This window comes from Scyliorhinus torazame, chromosome 10, assembly GCF_047496885.1.
Source record: "Scyliorhinus torazame isolate Kashiwa2021f chromosome 10, sScyTor2.1, whole genome shotgun sequence".
Lineage (NCBI taxonomy): Eukaryota > Metazoa > Chordata > Chondrichthyes > Carcharhiniformes > Scyliorhinidae > Scyliorhinus > Scyliorhinus torazame.
This window is the reverse complement of record NC_092716.1, coordinates 84,505,557-84,528,547: the sequence shown is the minus strand read 5'-3', so window position 1 is coordinate 84,528,547 and position 22,991 is coordinate 84,505,557. Positions and strand designations below refer to the sequence as shown.

General features: G+C 49.0%; 1 protein-coding gene across 3 annotated transcripts in view; it reads right to left on the bottom strand.

The window, feature by feature from the left end:
• tsnaxip1 (translin-associated factor X interacting protein 1) overlaps positions 1–22,991 on the bottom strand; it is a 157,890-nt gene that overhangs the window by 103,543 nt on the left and 31,356 nt on the right. For all 3 annotated transcript variants that reach the window (XM_072518335.1, XM_072518334.1, XM_072518336.1), the window contains exons 6-7: positions 12,394–12,590; positions 8,148–8,286 (exon numbers count right to left, since the gene is read on the bottom strand). In XM_072518335.1, the coding sequence (XP_072374436.1) occupies positions 8,148–8,286; positions 12,394–12,590 (336 nt within the window). The remainder of the gene's footprint in view (positions 1–8,147; positions 8,287–12,393; positions 12,591–22,991) is intronic.

The following is a 22,991-nucleotide window of genomic DNA, read 5'->3' as shown; positions in this document are numbered from 1 at the left end:
GCAGGCAGGAAAGGCCCCGGGACCATATGGGTTCCCGGTGGAATTTTACAGGAAATATGTGGACCTACTGGCCCCACTCCTGACGAGAACCTTCAATGAGGCTAAGGAAAGGGGGACACTACCCCCGACAATGTCGGAGGCGACGATATCGTTGATCCTGAAACGAGACAAAGACCCGCTGCAGTGCGGGTCATACAGGCCCATCTCCCTCCTAAATGTAGATGCCAAGTTACTAGCCAAAGTGATGGCGACAAGGATAGAGGACTGTGTCCCAGGGGTGGTACATGACGACCAGACAGGGTTTGTTAAAGGGAGGCAATTGAATGCCAATATACGAAGGTTGCTGGGGGTGATGATGATGCCCCCACCGGAGGGGGAGGCGGAGATAGTGGTGGCGATGGATGCAGAGAAGGCATTTGATAGAGTGGAGTGGGACTACCTGTGGGAGGTACTGAAGAGATTTGGATTTGGAGAGGGGTTCATCAGATGGGTTCAGCTCCTGTACGGGGCCCCGGTGGCAAGCGTGGTTACAAACAGGCAACGATCCGACTATTTCCGATTACATAGGGGCACAAGACAGGGGTGCCCCCTGTCCCCGTTACTGTTCGCGTTGGGAATCGAGCCATTGGCCATAGCGCTGAGGGGCTCTAAGAAGTGGAGAGGGGTGCTCAGAGGAGGAGAGGAACATCGGGTGTCATTATATGCGGATGATTTGCTGCTATATGTGGCGGACCCAGTGGAGGGGATGCCAGAGATAATGCAGACACTCAGGGAGTTTGGAGAGTTCTCGGGATATAAATTGAAGAGGGGAAAGAGTGAACTTTTTGTGATGCACCCCGGGGAACAGGGCAGGGGGATAGACGATTTGCCGCTGAGGAGAGTAGCAAGGGATTTTCGATATCTAGGGATCAAGGTGGCCAGGAACTGGGGAACCTTGCATAAACTTAACTTGACGCGACTGGTAGAGCAGATGGAGGAGGACTTTAAGAGGTGGGACATGGTGCTCCTGTCATTGGCGGGCAGAGTACAGGCGGTTAAAATGGTGGTCCTCCCGAGGTTTCTTTTTGTGTTTCAGTGCCTCCCCATACTGATTACAAAGGCCTTTTTCAAGAAAGTGGACAGGAGTATTATGAGCTTTGTGTGGGCTGGAAAGACCCAGAGGGTAAAGAGGGGGTTCCTGCAGCGCAGTGGGGACAGAGGGAGACTGGCACTGCCGAGTCTGAGTGACTATTATTGGGCCGCCAACGTGTCCATGATATGTAAGTGGATGAAGGAAGAAGAAGGGGCGGCGTGGAAAAGGCTGGAGATGGCGTCCTGTAAGGGAACAAGTTTAAAAGCACTGGCGTCGGCGCCGTTACCGTTCCCTCCGAAAAAATACACCACAAACCCAGTAGTGGGGGCGACTTTGAAGAGTTGGGGGCAGTGGAGACGACATAGGGGAGTGACGGGTGTCTCGGTGTGGTCCCCGATAAGGAACAATCACAGGTTCGTCCCGGGGAGGATAGATGGGGGATTCCAATCTTGGCAGCGAGCAGGAATTGGGAAGTTGAAGAACTTGTTCTTGGACGGGACGTTTGCGAGTTTGGGAGCATTGGTAGAAAAATACGGGTTGCCACCTGGGAATGCCTTCCGATATATGAAAGTGAGGGCATTTGCGAGGCAACAGGTGAGGGAATTTCCGCAGCTCCCGGCGCAAGGGATCCAGGACAGAGTGATTTCGGGGGCATGGGGCGGTGAAGGTAAAGTGTCCGATATATACAGGGAAATGAGAGACGAGGGGGAGACGATGGTAGAGGAGCTGAAGGGTAAATGGGAAGAGGAGCTGGGGGAAGAGATTGAGGAGGGGCTGTGGGCAGATGCCCTAAGTAGGGTAAATTCCTCGTCCTCGTGTGCCAGGCTTAGCCTGATCCAATTCAAGGTTCTACACAGGGCGCATATGACGGGAGCAAGGCTGAGTAGATTTTTTGGAGTGGAGGATGGTGCGGGAGGTGCGCGGGAAGCCCGGCGAACCACACTCACATGTTTTGGTCATGTCCGGTATTGCATGGGTTCTGGGTGGGTGTGGCAAGAGTGATCTCAAAGGTGGTGGGGGTCCGGGTCGAACCGAGCTGGGGGTTAGCTATATTTGGGGTTGCAGAAGAGCCGGGAGTGCAGGAGGCGAGAGAAGCCGATGTTTTGACCTTTGCGTCCCTAGTAGCCCGGCAAAGGATTCTACTTATGTGGAAAGAAGCCAAACCCCCGGGCATGGAGGCCTGGATAAACGACATGGCAGGGTTTATAAAATTGGAGCGAATAAAATACTCACTAAGAGGTTCGGCTCAAGGGTTCACCAGGCGGTGGCAACTGTTCCTTGACTATCTCGCAGAGTGATAAGGGAAAACAGGAAAGACAGCAGCAGCAACCCAGGGGGGTGGGGGGGGGGGGGGTGTATTCGGTGTTTGGGTTTTTTTTTTCTTTCCACCTAGTTGTTTATATTTATTTTTTCAGTATTATTATTTCTCTTTTCTTGTTCTTTTTCTGCACTTGTTGTTAGTTTAATATATTGTTTAAATAACGGTCAATGTACATTTTGTTACAAAGTTGTAAAAATGGAAAATTCTTTTTGATCGAAAAACTTTAATAAAATATATTTTTTTTTAAAAAGAAGTCTTACAACACCAGGTTAAAGTCCAACAGGTTTGTTTAGACTTTAACCTGGTGTTGTAAGACTTCTTACTGTGCTCACCCCAGTCCAACGCCGGCATCTCCACAACAAGAAATACAGCAAGGATGCCAGGAAGCAGCAGCTCAAGAGGCTGTAGAGATGCCAAAAACTGCGGCAAAGGGTCAGGAGCGGCAAGCGAGCAGATCAGCAGACCCTTGAGGCAAGGGATCCCTGGCTACGTCAGAGAGAGGGAGACCAGTGACCCGATAAACTAATCCCCCCGCCAGGTGATGGATGGAAGACGGTCCTCACCAGGGAACTGAAGGAGATGAGAGACGATATCAAGGCCGAAATAAAGGCGGCAATAAGGTGGCAGTGGTGGAGGCGGCTCAACAGGATGGGAAAGAGATTAGAGACCCAGGGAAGCACAATAAAGGAGCTGGAGAAAGCCTCGACCTACCAGAGGGACCGAATCATCGCCCCGCAGGCCAAAATTAAGAGGTTGGTGGCAACCCCGGGGAGTCTGAAAGGGAAGGTGGAGGACCAAGAGAACCAATTGGGGCAGAAGAACATCAGAATAGTGGGCCTGGCAGAGGGAATCGAGGGCAGGGACCCGACCGACTACAGGGCCAAATGCTGGTTAACCTAGTGGGGAGAGACGGCTTCCCCAAGCCGCCGGAGATCGTCAGGGCTCACAGGTCGCTCCGGCCAAAACTGAAGGCAGGGGAGCAGCCGAGAGCGGTCATAGTCAAGCTGCACAAATACCAAGACTGGAAAAGCATCCTTCCCTGGGCCAGACAAATGAAGGCTTGCAACTGGAAGGAACACAAAATCAGGATATTGGGGTGGACCTGGCAAAGTACAGAGCAGAATTTAAGGCAAAATCAGCCCTGCACAAAATCAAAATTAAATTTGGGATGCTGTACCCAGCCAGGCTCTGGGTAACATACATTAAGCAAGGAACATTACTTCACTGCCCCTGCAGAAGCGGACGAGTCCGTCCAAAAGAATGGTCTCGATAGATGCAAAGGAGACAACTTTAAAGAAGGCACAGAAGAGGCAAAGAAGGACCAATGGGCAATTTGTACAGGACTACATCGCCTCATTATGAATAGGGGAACCAGTTTGTAGAAAGGTGGGGGTGAGTGCAGCAGAGCACAGGAGAGGGTGAGGCAGAGATACCAACAGAACGGGCATAAGTTGGGCAGACGGACTCCAGTTGGTGGCCATCATACTAGCAGAAAAGCTAGCACCAGGAGGTATGAGTGAGGGGGATGCATCTTCCTCTAGGGAGAGGGCATTTAGCAGGGGGTGTGGGGGGCACAACACTGGGAGGGAAAACAGAGGGGTAAACAAAAGGGGGGGTATGGGAGGGGTGGCCATGGGGTGTAGGGGGCCAGCAAGTGGGGAGGAAACAAATTCACAGGGGGCACAAAATGATGGGGGGGGGGGGGGGTGCTCTTGACTGGCTTCAGCAGGTCACTCTTGGAAACATGGACCAAGACGGCACCACAAGTAGCCACTTTGGAGGGTCCCCAAACAAAGGGAAACCCCAGATGCAGGGGCTCACCCACATGGGGTACACACAGTTGGTGGCCATGTTGCATGGCCCCTGGACAAAGGGAAACCCCAGAGCGCAGGGACCAGGCCTCATGGCGATTACAGTGACTGTGGCGATTTTGGATGGCTCCCTAACAAAGGGAAATCCTGGAGTGCAGGAGCGCATCCGCAAGGTAAGTATGATTAATCCCGCAGGAGGGTGGGTGACAAAAAACCCCCATCAGGATAGTTACCTGGACTTAACGTCAGGGGACTTAACGGCCCAGTGAAAAGGGTCTTCGCCCACCTGAAAAAATATGAAAGCTGACATAGTCTTCCACCAAGAGACACATAAGGACTGACTGTGGATAAGAAAAGGATGGGTAGGACAGACGTATCATTCATGTTATGGGACAAGAGCCAGGGAATAGCCATACTGATAAGTAAGAGGGCAATGTTCACTGCGACAAAGACGTTATGGACTCAGGAGGACAGTACGTCATGGTCAGCGGTGTCCTCGACGGGGCACCGGTGGTCCTGGTCAATGTGTACATGCCGAACTGGGACGACACTGAATTCATCAAGAAGACCATGGCGGAAATCCCCGACATAGATACGCACCAATTGATCATGGGGAGGGGGGACTTTCGAACTGTGTACAGGACCCACTGACGAACAGGTCAAATCCCAGAACGGGGAAACGGCAGGCATGGCTGGAGAACTGGGAACATTTATGGAACAGATGAGGGCTGTGGATTCATACTGTTCATGCAGCCAGGTAAGAGGGAATTTTATTTCTTCGCACAAGTACACAAGGTCTATACCCATACTGATTTCTTTGTAGTGGGAAATCGGTACTTCCAGGATAGAAAGAGAGGAGCACTCCGCGATTGTAATCTCCAACCATGCTCTACACTATATGGATGTGAAGTTTGGGTCGGGCCATGTCCAATACCCCACATGGAGGTTGGACACGACCCTCTTGGCTGACGAGGTCTTCTGCCAGAAAACACCACAGGTCATAGATGAATATATCACTAACAACCGGAACGAGGAGGTCTCGCCCTCCATGATCTGAGAGGTGCTGAAAAGTGTGATTAGAGGAGAAATTATCGCCTATAAGGCACCCAGAGACAGGGAAGAGGGGGCGGCTAGATAGCAACTGATCGACTCCATTCTGGTGGTTGACAGAAGATACTCCGAGGCTCTGACTGTAGAGCTCCTGGCGGAGTGGAAAAAGCTGCAAATGGACTTTAACCTGCTCTCCACCAGGAAGGCAGCACACCAACGCCGCCAGACACGGGGCACTCTCTACGACCACAGGGACAAGGCTAGCCGCCTGCTGGCTCACCAGCTGAGAAAGCAGGTAGCCAGGAGGGAAGTAGAGCAGGTGAAGGATCATGGAGACGGACTGGTAGCTGAACCAAAAAAGGTCAACAAAGTGTTTGAGGCCTTCCACCGGGGTCTGTACACCTCTGAACCCCCCAACGGGGACTCGGGGATGAAACAGTTCCTCGATGGACTGGACTTTCCAGTTGTTGGGGATGATAGAGGAGGGGGCTGGGAGAGGTCATGGAGAGCATCAGCTCCATGCAGGTGGGGAGGTGGGACCCGGCGTGTTCCTGGCGGACTTCGACACCTATAGGTTAAGAACTTGCAAGGAGCGACAGCATTCCCACGGTCCCCGAGATACACAATGCTAGAGGAGCTACTGGACGTGGGTAAGCTGGGAAGGGTGAACTGCGGGGACCTGTAAGGACAACTATTAGAAAGGGCACGCTCCCCACTGGATGAAACACAGGGAAAATGGGAGGAAAAACCAGGGATGGAAATAGGGTGGGGACTCTGGAGCGAAGCACTGAACTGGGCCAACTCCACCTCCCAGTGCGCAAGGCTAAGCCTCATGCAACTGAAAGTAGTGCACAGGGCACACCTGACAAAAACCTGAATGAGCAGGTTCTTCACGGAGGTGGAGGATAAATGTGAATGGTGCCAGGGAGGCCCAGCCAACCACACCCACATGTCCAGGGCAGCCCCAGACTTTGCAGGTTCTTCAAGCAATATCGAAGGTTGTGGGGGTGAGGGTGGAGCCGTGCCCAAGAGTGGCAGTCTTCGGGGACCAGCCAGTACTATTCATGGGGAAGTGGGTCAACGCTCTTGCCATTGCTTCCCTAGTCGGCCGCCGTAGAATCCTGCTTGGCTGGCGACAGGCTGCAGACTGACTGGCAGATCTGTTAGAATTCCTCCACCTGGTGAAGATCAAATTTGTTATCTGAGGGTCAGAGGAGGCCATTCACCAACTTGTTCCAGGATCTGTGGGGTGGAAGAGAAACACAGGACTGTAGGGAACAGACAGGGAGGGAAGGGGAGGGGGCAGAGAGAGTAGGGGGAGGTTGGAGAACAGCTGAAATGGATAATAGGGGGCCTACAGCAAGGCCGTAAAGAACAGAACCGCTCCCCCAAAAAAATCAGGTTGGGGTGGAAGGGGGGGGGGGGGCGGTGTGTGGCAGGACCAATCAACAAAGCAGGGGGAGGGGAAGGAAAAAGAACCACATATATGTAAATAGATGACAATTGCCCACTGTATAATGAGACCTAAGAAAATATCGTAAAGCAACAAAAAGAGGGACGGGGGACCAGGGCGGGGGTGCCGGTCGATACCAATGGAAATTTCTTGTATATTGTATCTGATGCGTTCATCCTTGGGTACTGTACAGTGCATAAAATGAAAAACTGCAATAAAAACATTCTCAAAAAAACTATCTATTTCTGTCTTAAAGACGCTCAGTGGCTTGGCCTCCACAGCCTTCTGCAGCAAAGAGTTCCACAGATTCGCCATCCTCTGGCTGAAGAAATTCCTCTTCATCTGTGTTAAAGGATCGTCCCTTCAGTCTGAGGCTCGGGTTCTAGTTTCTCCTACTAATGAAAACATCTTCTCCATGTCCAGTCTATCTAGGTTCTCGGTATTCTGTAATTCTCATCCTTCTAAACTCCATTGAGTACAGATCCAGAGCTGAGTATGAGACGTCCCAATGATAGATCTACCCCTAATAACAATTCAGGTTAGGTAACCAAAACTTACCAATGCTTTGGGAATATCAGACTACCAAAACTGCCTCACACAGTTTACTTGACTCCAAACATCCAAAACCTGTTACCTTGAAACCACCTGGATCTCAAAGTGACCCTATTTCAAACATAAGTTGATCATTACTGCGGGACTCTTATTTTATCTTCTAATAAGAATCGGTAGTCTGGTTGGTGGGAGGTGTCAAAAATACGACTTTATTATTGTTAATTACTCACTTGAATAAAAACTGAAGAAAAACGTAAAAACTAAATATCAAACAATACACAAAAAGCACGAAGCATAAAAGGAAATCACTTTAACACAAACAAACAGACAGATGATTCAAGAATTCAGGAACAAAGATTCCACCCTTAGGTCCTACTTTTAAGGGAATTCTTATCTCTGGTTTATCCCCTCATTTACTTTCATTGGCTTCTAATTTTCAGCTGAGACCTCCTTGTTTGTTCAAATAAATGCCTGTTACTTGGAGGATGATTTGTTAATCAAACATTGGACATTACTCAAGATTGATGACTGGTACCTATTGAAACTAGCTTAGCGTCTTCGTGCGCAATCATAGGAAAAGTACTGAATATGTTTTCCCACACCTGCCATGTTACACAGCTTGGCGGAGACCTTGCTAGAACTGATTAGTTGATGAGACAGAGAACAATACGTTCTCAGTGCTGAATACACTGGAATACAATGGTTAATTCATTATATGAGACACTGACCGATTTCAGACAGTCAAGACACTTTTAATATTTTTGCCTCTTAGCTACAAGCATTGAACTAGCACCTATTTGAATAAAACTATGATTAAAACTAGACTCTATCAGTTACTAGTTGGTCATTAGACAACTGAAGTTTACAATTCTGAATATCATCTTTCACCTTCATGTTTATGAGAATCTGTTGACTGTTCTTGCTGATATCGGAGATTATTCATATCTGAAATCAGAAGTTTACGTGCATCATGTTGTTCTCGATATCGTTCATATTCAGCTGCCAGTTCTTCCTTAAGTTTTCTGACCTGAAAAAATAATAAAAATAAATACAAATCAGTACAATGGAATTTCTGTACATCTTTCGTTTTTGAAGAAATTTATTTTTGTGAGAGTTTTGGCCTCATCTAGGCCAGGAATGTTGGAAATTGGAATACTTTTGATTTGGTGTCAACATTAAGTAGTGCAAATCACAGCATTATTAGATTAAGTTTTTCACTTTACTTCAAAATATTCCGCAACCCAAATAATTGGGTACTCTAGCTCTAAACACAAAAAAGGAAAAAAAAGATTCCATGGCAGTTTTCCTGGTGTCCTGCCCAAAGCCCACTCATCAACCAAGGAAATGTAAAAAAAAGGGGTGTGGTGATGTGCCTATGGGCTATATCAGAGTTGGCTGGTGTGAGACCTCCAACCAGCAGGTGGCAGTGCAGAAACACCATGCGGTCTCCAGGCCAAGGTCATGTGACCTGGGACCTGGATATAAAGAGGGGCAAATCCGGCCATCTGCAGAACAAAATATAGAGGGTAATAGACGTACATGTAATTGGTCAGCACAAGGAGTAAGCTCCAGAGGAGTAGCAAGACTCCACGATAACGTGCTCTGTATCAGATTGTCATCCTACTGCACGAAATACAATAAAAGGATCTTGGTTTGGACAGATCAAAGTGTTTGGTGAGTTCTTCTTAAAGTACAAGGGACCAAACACAACATGGTACCAAATGTGCTGAAGATTTGAGGTTGGCAACGACAGTGACAATGTTAGGCATTCTGCTTGAAGACCGGTCTCGTGAACTGCAACCTGAGACAACCCAACACGTAAAAAGAAATGCTGAAACCAGGGGCTGGTTTAGCACAGGGCTAAATTGCTGGCTTTGAAAGCAGACCAAGGCAGGCCAGCAGCACGGTTCAATTCCCGTACCAGCCTCCCCGAACATGTACCAGAATGTGGCGACTAGGGGCTTTTCACTGTAACTTTATTTGAAGCCTACTTGTGACAATAAGCGATTTTCATTTCATTTCAATCTCGAGATGAATGGACTGAGGGTCCCCCACCAGCTTCAGATATCCGGTAATGTAGGTGGGAAATGGTGGCTGTTCAAACAGCAGTTCGAACTTTATGTATCGGCCGTGGGCCTGCAGGCCCAGCCTGATGAAAGGTGAATCGCATTGCTGCTAACATTGGCAGGTTCACAAGGGCTCAAACTATATAACTCATTTGTCTTTGAAAGTGAGGGGGATCAGAAGAACTTTGATGAAGTGATAAAGCGCTTCAATAAGCATTGTTTCCCCAAGAAGAATGAAACATTTGAGCGCCATATGTTTTGTATGCATACCCAGAGACCTGGTAAATAATTTGAGATTTTGTCACAGACTTGAGGCTGAAGGCCCAGTCATGCAACTTCAGTGACTTAAAATCTTAATCCGTGGCCAAATTGTTTTTGGTTTCTTCATGATAAGCTTCGGGCAATATTATTACGGGAGCAAGATTTTGTGCTGGAAAAGGCAGCGAAGATTAGCCAGGCGAGCGAGATTGCTGCACAAAGAATACACAGTGTCCCAGAGCCGGGATCAAACCTGGAACCTCGGCACCGTGAGACAGCAGTGGTAACCACTGTGCCGCCGTGCTGCCCATTTGAGTAACATTTAGGGATGCAAAACAGATCGAGGTCACAGCCTTGTTCATCATCGGTGATCACCACGCAGTCAGCCGCTGCTATCGCACTTTGACCCCCGGGTTCAGGTCCCAACATTCCCGGGCCGCATGCGCACTAATGAGCAGGCATGCATGCGCAGTGCACCCGCATTTCTTTAGCCGGTCGCAACCGTTATTTTCAAAGCAACTCGCAGCCAGCATTGTTAAAAGCCGGTTACTGCGGCTGTTATGCATGAATTCCCATGATTGGTAACGCCGCGATGGCTTGCTCCGCGACCCACCCGCGGGTTGCGACGCCCACTTTGAAAATGCCTGCCTTAAGCTCTATAACCAAAATCCCCAACAGCAGACGGTATCTAGAACTTTGAAAAAGGAGATAAACCCCTGATGGTAAATTTAATTTTCTCCAACTGCAAAAAGGACATTACGTCATGAAGTGAGTGGTCAAGGGCAGCATGGTGGCGCAGTGGTTAGCACTGCAGCCTCACAGCGCTGAGGTCCCAGGTTCGATCCCGGCTCTGGGTCACTGTCTGTGTGGAGTTTGCACATTCTCCCACATTGCCCCCACAACACAAAGATGTGCAGGGTAGATGGATTGGCCTCGCTAAATTGCCCCTTAATTGGAAAAAGTTAATTGGGTACACTAAATTTTTAAAAAGTGAAGTGAGTGGTTGCACACAGGGCAACTCCGCCTCGGAAGCATTGGTTTGGGCGCTTTAAACCCGTTAGAGGGGTAGTTTCATAGAATTTCATAGAATTTACTGTGCATAAATATGGTGTGGAATGTGTAGGGGAAGAGGTTCTCCCCAAGATTGACATATTCTGGCTACCAAACCCGGAAAAATAATAATATAATAATCTTTATTTCACAAGTAGGCTTACATTAACACTGCAATGAAGTTACTGTGAAAAGCCCCTAGTCGCCACATTCTGGCGCATGTTCAGGTACACAGAGAGAGAATTCAGAATGTCCAATTCACCTAACGAGCATGTCTTTCAGGACTTGTGGGAGGAAACCGGAGCACCCGAAGACATCCCACGCAGACACAAGAAGAAAGCACAGACAGTGACCCAAGCCAGGAATCGAACCGGGACCCTGGCGCTGTGAAGCAATAGTGCTAACCACTGTGCTATCATGCCGCCCCACTCCATTCCTATAAAGGGAAGATTTCACTTTGTTTTTCTTGGCTAGGTCTTTTCTTGGCTAGGGCTGCACTCATGTCCTGGTATAATCTGACAGAGTGGCCATCCCATGTAAAATCCCAGTGCTCTCTTGCCCATCGAAGTACCAACTCCTTCACCTTAAAGTTGTGAAACCATGCAATGAGTGCACACGGGAGATCGCCAGAAAGAAGCTTAGGTTGAAGCGAACCGTGAGCCCAGTCTAATTCTGGGCGATGGAAATAGATCTCACCCACCATTTTGTGGAACTAGTCTGAGAAATACGGTGTAGGGATGTGACCTTCGATCCCCTTCGGTAACCCCACAACACAAACATTTTGTCTTCTGGATTTGTTCTCCATTCAGCTTGGATGTCAATGCCATGCTATCCTTGATTATAGTGGCACGGTTGGACTCCAATTAGGTGATCCTATCATTATGGTTAGACAATGTATTTGACATGCCCATGATTGTGGCTCCTTGTGCTTCGTCGGTCTGGCAGGCGATTTTGAGAGATGAACGAATGGGTCCAAGGCCTTCTCGACTGATCTTTCAAGATCCGAAGTCAAGCATCATTGATTTTTCTCAAGCTCAACCGCCAGAATATTGCTGAGTACTTCAGCCATTAGTGGAGTGAATGGAAAGAAGCTGCTGTCGCCATCTTACCTCCAGTTAATCCGTGGGAGGCTTCAGAGTCTGCCGTTGAAATTTAGGCTGGTTCTTTTACGGCTTTGCTTCCTCTGGGCATCGTAGAGGTCAGGGAACTCTACCCAGGTTTTATCGGATACATTAAAGACACGTGGCACCAGGAAAAGGGTTTCCAGCGGGAGCGTCTACCCCTCACATTGTGCCACCAAAGTCCTTTTACCCATAAATTATGATCAATTTGGAGATAACTACGGCCCATCCATGGACCAATCCCCTGAAAAGAGCTGACATATTGAAAGAGGAAGGGAGCAAAGACAATTATGACAAAGAAAGAATATCTTGAATAAGCTTTAAAAACCTGCTCGTTAGGCTATGGTAGCAGTACTGGGGTATCATTCAGATTGTTCAAACATGACAGATGACATTTTATTTGAAAATAAATAAGATGCTTCAATTTATTATAAATGGAAAACCAAACCAAACAGCAGCAAAAGAAGGTAAGACTGACTGCAGCATAATGAACTTTTAATTTTTGGATAACAAACAACCACCCATATTTGGAAGTACATTGGATAGCCTTAATCTCAATCTAATTTTTTAGTTTTCATGATATTCAACATACTGCTGTGTTCATAAAATATACGGTCAGTCTCACGTGAATTAACTGACCTGGGTCTCGAGGGAATCCTGCATCCTCAGTAAATTATCAATTTTGCCCAGTAGCTGTATTCTTTCATTCTTCAGTGATTGTATCTCAAATCTTTCCTCTTCTCGTAGGGCATTAATCCTCCGTTCACAGGTCTCTGATGTAGCAACTAGCAAGCTTTTCAGAGGCTCCAACTCACGGATTCTGTTTCGCAGGTGAACTGAAGTAGAAATAAATAGATGTTGCTTGGTTAAAGACAGGAACCTGAGGGAATTGCAATTATCTTGCTTGCTCTACTTGCAGAGGTTTTAGAAAAAAAAATATAATCACGAGCCACTTTCAGACTGAATTTTCAAGAAATAAAAAGGGCGGGATTCTCCGACCCCGCGCCGGGTCGGAGAATCGCCGGCGGGCCGCGCGAATCGCGCCACGCCGGCCCGCGATTCTCCGCGACGGTGTTTATGACGGCGTGGACACTCTGCCGTGGGATTGGAGAATCCCGCCCAAAATGGTCTAATACACAAGGTGTGACTGTTTTATTACCATAGACCCTGATTTGGAGAAACAGGTGTTGCAATTATCTTTTCTTCACACACTTTCTCCTCCTCCAATCTTAAAATTTGCTGCAGCAAACACATAAAACTTTAAGGCACGTTACTTTGGAAAATCAGGAATTTAAAATCGGTTGGAGAAGTTGTGTTTTAAATAAGGAAAAATTGGTCCCATGGTCTTAACACCATTCCAAGTCCGAAATTCCACTAGTTTTACAAACATGAGCACTTTCACCAACTCCCAAGGCAGATTAGAGGGCACCGTTCCCCTCAGAATAAATAAAGCAAATAATATCCTTTTCAGTGTATCTTTTTTTAAAATTTAGAGTACCCAATTATTTTTTTCCAATTATGGGGGAATTTAGCGTGTCCAATCCACTTACCCTGCACACCTTTGGGTTGTGGGGGTGAGACACACACAGACATGGGAGAATGTGCAAATTCCACACGGAGAGTGACCCAGAGCCGGGATCGAACCTGGATCCTCAGTGTCGTGAGGCAGCAGTGCTAACGCCACGGTGCCGCCCCCACTTCAATGCATCTAATTGTCTTCTCACATTTTCACTCAACACATTAATGTTTTCCACTTGAAACTGCTTTTTGAGAAAAATTACTTCACTTTGTGATGGACATTACTAACATACAGCAAAAACTCTCAAATCGTGCGTACTAAAGAAATAAAAGATAAAGGAATGAAGAAAAGAGGAGATCGCAGGTCTTTGACAATAACTTGTAATCAGTTGAGGTCAGCAAACGCAGCCAGAAATGCAGGTCACATCCAAAAATGTCTTGGTCTGTTTGGTTAAACTGAGCTTCAAAGGTGCAAGACCATAAAAATTCAATCCTTATAATATGTTTTTTGTAGATAAAGCTAGGTGAAAATCAATAACAATAGTGTACAGCAACAGCAGCAACAAAAAAGACAAAATAGAGATCAGGTAACAGCAAATCTGGGTTTTGAAAATTATATAGGGAAGAAAAGATTAAGAAGGCTAAATAATTATATAGTGAAGGAAAAAGACAAGTTAGATTAAATGACAGTGACAGGGAATTTTATGTAAGATGAGCAGAGGGCAGTAGAGCGGAGCTGCTGATTGGCTGTTGCGGGGAACATTTGCATCCGTGCATTGCGGTCACTGCATCCAGAAAGTGTACCTGAGCAAGACACCCGAGGTGTTCAAGTCAAGGCAAGCATCCAGCAGAGGGCAGTAGAGCAGAGCTGCTGATTGGCTGTTGCGGGGAAAATTTGCATCCGTGCATTGCAGTCACTGCATCCAGAAAGTGTACCTGAACAAGACACCCGAAGTGTTCAAGTCAAGGATCCAGCAGAGGGCAGTAGAGCGGAGATGCTGATTGGCTGTTGCGGGGGAAAATTTGCATCCGTGCATTGCGGTCACTGCATCCAAAAGGTGGTTTGTGGAGCAGCTGCTGTCAAGTAACAGTTAAACCCAAAACACTTCTTCAGTGTTTCCCTCCCTACCTCCTCCTCTAACCAAAAAAAAAAGACAATCACTGTAAGGATCCCAGCCGAGTAAAGATCAAGAGGGAGACTCGAGGGCAGGTAGAAGTAGAAAGAAGTTGAACCGTGACGTTCTGCAGGTAAGTGATTGGCTGTGACTGGTAAGTAGTTTTTCTTTTCCCTGAGGCGCTATCGTGCGGGCCGCAGTGGTTGATGAGTGAGTGCTTGCTGAGAAGGGGAGTAAATTTTTTTTTTTTTTTAAACTTACTGTTGGGAGTGTAAAAATGGCAGGAGATCCCAGACCCGTGTTATGCTCCTCTTGCTCAATGTGGGAGTTCAGGGACGCAGCCGATGCCCCTGACTCCTTCATGTGCGGGAAGTGTGTCCAGCTGCAGCTCCTGTTAGACCGCATGACGGCTCTGGAGCTGCGGATGGACTCACTTTGGAGCATCCGCGATGTTGAGGAGGTCGTGGATAGCACGTTCAGTGAGTTGGTCACACCACAGATTAGGATTGGTAAGGGAGACAGGGAATGGGTGACCAAAAGGCAGAGAAAGAGCAGGAAGGCAGTGCAGGTGTCCCCTGCGGTCATCTCCCTCCAAAACAGGTATACCGTTTTGGATACTGTTGGGGGAGATGACTCACCAGGGGAAGGCAGTAGTAGCCATGCTCTTGGCGCCGTGGCTGGCTCTGCTGCACAGAAGGGCGGGCAAAAGACTGGCAGGGCTACAGTCATAGGGGATTCAATCGTAAGGGGAGTAGACAGGTGTTTTTGTGGTCGAAAATGAGACTCCCGAATGGGATGTTGCCTCCCGGGTGCACGGGTCAGGGATGTCTCAGATCGGCTGCAGGACATACTGAAGGGGGAGGGTGAACAGCCAGTTGTCGTGGTGCATATAGGCACCAATGATATAGGTAAAAAATGGGATGAGGTCCGACAATCAGAATTTAGGGAGTTAGGAGATAAGTTAAAAAGTAGGACCTCAAAGGTAGTAATCTCAGGATTGCAAACCAGTGCCACGAGACAGTCAGAGTAGAAATTCACGAATAGTCAGAATGTATACGTGGCTTGAGAGATGGTGCAGGAGGGAGGGGTTCAGATTTTTGGGACATTGGAAACGGTTCTGGGGGCGGTGGGACCATTACAAATCGGATGGTCTACACCTGGGCAGGACTGGAACCAATGTCCTAGGGGGTGCTTTTGCTAACATTGTTGGGGAGGTTTTAAACTAATGTGGCAAGGGGATGGGAACCAGATTAGGAAATTAGATGTCAGTAAAGAGGCAGCAACTAAAGCCAGTAAGGTACTAGATAATAAACTCAATGTGACTAAGGGAAAGAGTAGACAGGGAAAAGATGATGAACGCAAAGGGACAGGTGGTCTGAGGTGCATTTGTTTCAATGCGAGAAGTGTAGCAGGTAAGGCAGATGATCTTAGGGCTTGGATTAGTACCTGGGAATATGATGTTATTGGTATTACTGAGACTTGGTTGAGGGAAGGGCAAGACTGGCAACTAAATATCCCAGGGTATAGATGCTTCAGGAGGGATAGAGAGGGAGCTAAAAGGGATGGAGGAGTTGGATTACCGGTCAGAGATGATATCACAGCTGTGATTAAGGAGGGCACGATGGAGGATTCGAGCACTGAGGCAATATGGGTAGAGCTAAGAAATAGGAAGGGTGCAGTAACATATGTAAACAGATTATAGAAAAATGTAGGAGCAATAGGGTGGTCGTGATGGGAGATTTTAACTTCCCCAACACTGAAAGGGACTCATGTAGTGTTGGAGGCGTAGATGGAGCAGAATTTGTAAGGAGCATCCAGAAGAGTTTTTTAGAACAGTATGTAAATAGTCCAACTCGGGAAGGGGCCATACTGGACCTGGTATTGGGGAATGATCCCGGCCAGGTGGTTGAAGTTTCAGTCGGTGATTACTTTGGGAATAGCGATCACAATTCCGTAAGTTTTAGAATACTCATGGACAAAGACGAGAGTGGTCCTAAAGGAAGAGTGCTAAATTGGGGAAAGGCCAAGTATAACAAAATTCGGCAGAAGCTAGGGGATGTGGATTGGGAGCAGCTGTTTAAGGGTAAATCCACATTTGAAATGTGGGAGTCTTTTAAGGAAAGGATGATTAGACTGCAGGACAAACATGTCCCTGTGAAAATGAGGGAAAGAAATGGCAAGATTAGGGAACCATGGATGACGGGTGGAATTGTGAGACTAGCTAAAATGAAAAAGGAAGCATACATAAGATCTAGGTGACTTAAAACTGATGAAGCTTTGGAGGAATATCGGGAAAGTAGGACAAATCTCAAACGCGCAATAAAGAGGGCTAAAAGGTGTCATGAAATATCTTTGGCTAACAGGGTTAAGGAAAATCCCAAAGCCTTTCATTTGTATATAAGAGCAAGAGGGTAACTAGAGAAAGGATTGGCCCACTCAAAGACAAAAGAGGGAATTTATGCGTGGAGTCAGAGGAAATGGGTGAGATTCTTAATGAGTACTTTGCATCGGTATTCACCAAGGAGAGGGACATAACGGATGTTGAGGCTAGGGATGGATGTTTAAATACTCTAGGTCAAGTCGGCATAAGGAAGGGGAAGTTTTGGATATTCTAAAAGGCATTAAGGTGGACAAGTCCCCAGGTCTGGATGGGATCTATCCCAGGTTACTGAGGAAAGCGAGGGACGAAATAGCTGGGGCTTTAACAGATATCTTTGCAGCATCCTTGAGCACGGGTGAGGTCCCGGAGGACTGGAGAATTGCTAATGTTGTCCCTTTGTTTAAAAAGGGTAGCAGGGATAATCCAGGGAATTATAGACCTGTGAGCTTGACGTCAGTGGTAGGTAAACTGTTGGGAGAAGATACTGAGGGATAGGATCTATTCACATTTGGAAGAAAATAAACTTATCAGTGATAGACAGCATGGTTTTGTGCAGGGAAGGTAATGTCTTACAAACCTAATAGTATTCTTTGAGGAAGTGACAAAATTAATTGATGAGGGAAGGGCTGTAGATGTCATATACATGGACTTCAGTAAGGCGTTTGATAAAGTTTCCCATGGCAGGTTGATGGAAAAAGTGAAGTCGTATGGGGTTCAGGGTGTACTAGCTAGATGGAAAAAGAACTGGCTGGATAACAGGAGACAGAGAGTAGTGGTGGAAGGGAGTGTCTCAAAATGGAGAAAGGTGTCTAGTGGTGTTCCACAGGGATCCGTGCTCGGACCACTGTTGTTTGTGATATACATAAATGATCTGGACGAAGGTATAGGTGGTCTGATTAGCAAGTTTGCCGATGATACTAAGATTGGTGGAGTTGCAGATAGCGAGGAGGACTGTCAAAGAATACAGCAAAATATTTCATAGAATTTACAATGCAGAAGGAGGCCATTCAGCCCATCGAGTCTGCACCGGCACTTGGAAAGAGCACCCCACCCTAGGTCAACACCTCCACTCTATCCCCATAACCCAGTAACCCCACCCAACACTAAGGGCAATTTTGGACACTAAGGACAATTTATCATGGCCAATCCACCTAACCTGCGCATCTTTGGACTTTGGGAGGAAGCGGACGGTCGCCTTTACCACTTCCTTAAGGTTCCCTTCGGCGTCACTAATGGGGTCTTGGTCTTCCAACGGGAGATGGACCGAATGGTTGACCAGTACGGACTGCGGGCCACCTTCCTGTACCTGGATAATGTCACTATCTGCGGCCATGACCAGCAGGACCACGACGCTAACCTTTCCAAATTCCTCCACACCGCCAAACTCCTCAACCTAACGTACAACAAGGAGAAGTGCGTGTTCAGCACCAACCGCTTAGCCATCCTCGGCTATGTGGTGCAAAATGGAGTTCTAGGGCCCGACCCCGATCGCATGCACCCCTCATGGAACTCCCCCTCCCTCACTGCCCCAAGGCCCTCAAACGATGCCTGGGGTTCTTCTCATACTACGCCCAATGCGGACAAGGCCCGCCCACTCATTCATTCCACCGTTTTCCCGCTGATGGCCGAGGCTCACCAGGCCTTCAACCATATCAAGGCCGACATCGCCAAGGCTGCGATGCACGTGGTCGACAAGACGCTCCCCTTCCAAGTCGAGAGCGATGCATCAGACGCCACAGTCTGCCAATTTGACTACCTGCCCATGAACCCAACACTTTGTCTCCTGCCACCCTGCTGTTCTCGTAACCAAGCCAGTAATTCTCCTTCAATCCTTTCAGCTTTACCTAAGGTTCTCTTATGATGGACTTTTTCAAATGTTTTTTGGCAGTCCATATAAATAACATCCATCGGCATACCCTATCTAGTAAATTAGGCACTCTTCAATAAACTGAATCTGGTTCATCTGTATGGCCTACCTTTCACAAATCCATGTTGGTTATCATAGATTATCATAGAATTTACAGTGCAGAAGGAGGCCATTCGGCCCATCGAGTCTGCACCGGCTCCTGGAAAGAGCAACCTACCCAAGGTCAACACCTCCACCCTATCCCCATAACCCAGTAACCCCACCCAACGCTAAGGACAATTTTTGGACACTAAGGGCAATTTATCATGGCCAATCCACCTAACCTGCACATCTTTGGACTTTGGGAGGAAACCGGAGCACCCGGAGGAAACCCACGCACACACGGGGAGGATGTGCAGACTCCGCACAGACAGTGACCCAAGCCGGAATCGAATCTGGGACCCTGGAGCTGTGAAGCAATTGTGCTATCCACAATGCTACCGTGCTGCCAAAATATTGATAGATTGGAGAGTTGGGAAGAGAATTGGCAGATGGTGTTCAATCCAGGCAAATGCGAGGTGATGCATTTTGGAAGATCTAATTCAAGAGCGGACTATACGGTCAATGGAAGAGTCCTGGGGAAAATTGATGTACAGAGAGATCTGGGAGTTCCGGTCCATTGTACCCTGAAGGTGGCAACGCAGGTCGATAGTGGTGAAGAAGGCATACAGCATGCTTGCCTTCATCGGACGGGGTATTGAGTACAAGAGTCGGCAGGTCATGTTACAGTTGTATAGGACTTTGGTTAGGCCACATTTGGAATACTGCGTGCAGTTCTGGTCGCCACATTACCAGAAGGATGTAGATGCTTTAGAGAGGGTGCAGAGGAGGTTCACCAGGATGTTGCCTGGTATGGAGAGTGCTAGCTATGAAGAAAGGTTGAGTAGATTAGGATTGTTTTCGTTGGAAAGACGGAGGTTGAGGGGGGACCTGATTGAGGTCTACAAAATTATGAGAGGTATGGACAGGGTGGATAGCAACAAGCTTTTTCCAAGAGTGGGGGTGTCAATTACAAGGGGTCACGATTTCAAGGTGAGAGGGGGAAAGTTGAAGGGAGATGTGCATGGAAAGTTTTTTTACACAGAGGGTGGTAGGTGCCTGGAACGCTTTGGCACCGGAGGAGGTAGAGGCGGGCACGATAGCATCATTTAAGATGCATCTAGACAGATATATGAACGGGCAAGGAACAGAGGGAAGTAGTTCCTTGGAAAATAGAAGACAGGTTTAGATAAAGGATCTGGATCGGCGCAGGCTGGGAGGGCCGAAGGGCATGTTTCTGTGCTGTAATTTTCTTTGTTCTTTGAATATTTATTATTTAGAAAAATTCAGAAAAGAAAGTTTGGAATAGCATTTAGTCCACGTATTACAGTGTGGTAGTCACCACTGTTGTATATATCACATGCAAGATGTAATACGGTAAGGCTCCTGTACTACAGGTACTGGGGTAGATCCCTGCCTGCTGGCTCCGCCCAGTAGGCGGAGTATAAATGTGTGTGCTCACCGAGCTGCAGCCATTTCGGCAGCAGCTGCAGGAGGCTACACATCTCTGCTTAATAAAGCCTCGATTACACTCTTCTCTCGTCTCGTCGTACTTGATAGTGCATCAATTTATTAAGCAGAGATTTTACAACGATGGACCTCCACATCAAGCCGGATCGCCTACAGCTGCACCCTCCAGCAGACAACGCCAAGTCGGCCTTCGCACATTGGCTAGCTTGCTTTGAAGCCTACATCGGATCTGCGACAGAACAGCCCTCAGAGGCACAGAAGCTCCAGATCCTGTATACGCCGCTGAGCTCCGATATCATTCCCCTCATCCGGGACGCGCCTACCTACGCTAAGGCCATGGCGCTACTGAAAGAGATCTACACTCAGCAGACCAACAAGCTCTATGCTAGGCACCTCCTTTCCACGCGGCATCAACTCCCCGGTGAGGCTGTGGAAGATTTCTGGCGTGCCCTGCACGCCCTGGTGAGGGACTGCGATTGCCAGGCCGTTTCGGTCATTGAACATTCCGAACTCCTAATTAGGGACGCTTTCGTTACGGGCATAGGGTCGGCGTACATCCGCCAGCGCCTCTTAGAAGGGGCTACCCTCGACCTCGCACCGACCAAGAAACTCGCAATCTCACTAACGGTCGCCTCCCGTAATGGACAAGCGTACGCCCCCGACCACACGGCGCCCCCCCCCTCCTGGACATCGTGGACCCCACCAGCAAACACCCCATCGTGGACCCCACCAGCGCGCCCCCCCAGCCAACCCCAAGCCTGCGCCGCGCGGCAGCCAGCCAGCCCCGGGGGACCCAAGTGTTACTTCTGCGGACAGACGAAGCACCCCCGGCAGCGCTGCCTGGCGCTGAGCGCACTCTGCAAGGCCTGCAGGAAGAAAGAACATTTCGCTGCTGTGTGCCAGGCCCGCTCGATCGCCGCTGTAACCAGGCCCATTGTTCCTGCACCACAACTTGCGGCCCGTGGGCGCTGCCATCTTCCTCGCCTCAGACCACATGCGGCCTGTAGGCGCCGCCATCTTGCTTGCCTCAGGACACGTGCGGCACGTGGGCACCGCCATCTTCCCCTGATCAGGCCTCGTGTAGCCCGTGGGCACCGCCATCTTTAACTGGGCCCGCCACGTGCGCCCCGTGGGCGCCGCCACCTTCCCCGCCTCAGGACCCCTGCTCGTCGGCACCTCATCGGGCCGCTCATTGCCTGCCGACCAGCCAGGGGGCTTCCAACACCAGCTACAGCTCGTCTCCATCACGATCGGCCAGTCCCAGCCGCACAACCTCGCAACCGCGTCGACGACGGTAAAGGTCGATGGGCAGAAGACATCACGCCTTCTTGACTCCGAGAGCACGGAGAGCTTAATCCACCCTGATACGGTAAGGCGCTGCTCCCTCGCGGTACACCCCATTAACCAGAGAATCTCCCTGGCCTCCGGATCCCACTCTGTGGAGATCCGGGGGTACTGCACCGCTACCCTCACCATCCAGGGATTAGAGTTCAGCGACCTCCACCTCTACGTCCTCCCCAACCTCTGCGCTGCCTTGCTACTCGGCCTGGACTTCCAGTGCAACCTCCAAAGTCTAACCCTGAAGTTCGGTGGGCCCCTACCATCCCTTACTGTATGCGGTCACACGACCCTTAAGGTCGACCCACCTTCTCTGTTTGCAAACCTCACCCCAGATTGCAAACCCGTCGCCACCAGGAGCATACGGTACAATGCCCAGGACAGGACCTTCATCAGGTCCGAGGTCCAGCGGCTGCTGCGGGAAGGCATTATCTAGGCCAGCAACAGCCCCTGGAGAGCCCAAGTGGTAGTTGTGAAAACTGGGGCGAAAAATACAGTCAGACCATCAATCGGTACACGCAGCTCGACGCGTACCCCCTCCCACGCATATATGATATGGTCAATCAGATTGCACAGTACCGGGTCTTCTTGATAGTGGATCTGAAATCTGCCTACCACCAGCTCCCCACTCGCAAGGCGGACCTCCCGTACACCGCGTTTGAAGCAGACGGTCGCCTTTACCACTTCCTTAGGGTTCCCTTCGGCGTCACTAATGGGGTCTTGGTCTTCCAACGGGAGATGGACCGAATGGTTGACCAGTACGGACTGCGGGCCACCTTCCTGTACCTGGATAATGTCACTATCTGCGGCCATGACCAGCAGGACCACGACGCTAACCTTTCCAAATTCCTCCACACCGCCAAACTCCTCAACCTAACGTACAACAAGGAGAAGTGCGTGATCAGCACCAACCGCTTAGCCATCCTCGGCTATGTGGTGCAAAATGGAGTTCTAGGGCCCGACCCCGATCGCATGCACCCCTCATGGAACTCCCCCTCCCTCACTGCCCCAAGGCCCTCAAACGATGCCTGGGGTTCTTCTCATACTACGCCCAATGCGGACAAGGCCCGCCCACTCATTCATTCCACCGTTTTCCCGCTGATGGCCGAGGCTCACCAGGCCTTCAACCATATCAAGGCCGACATCGCCAAGGCCGCGATGCACGTGGTTGACAAGACGCTCCCCTTCCAAGTCGAGAGCGATGCATCAGACGTCGCTCTGGCCACCACCCTCAACCAGGCAGGCAGGTTCGTGGCATTCTTTTCACGCACCCGCCATGCCTCTGAAATTCGGCACTCCTCCGTTGAGAAGGAGGCCCAAACCATCGTAGAAGCTGTGCGGCATTGGAGGCATTACCTGGCCGGCAGGAGATTCACTCTCCTCACTGACCAACGATCGGTTGCCTTCACGTTCAACAACACACAGCGGGGCAAGATCAAAAATGGTAAAATCTTGACGTGGAGGATCGAGC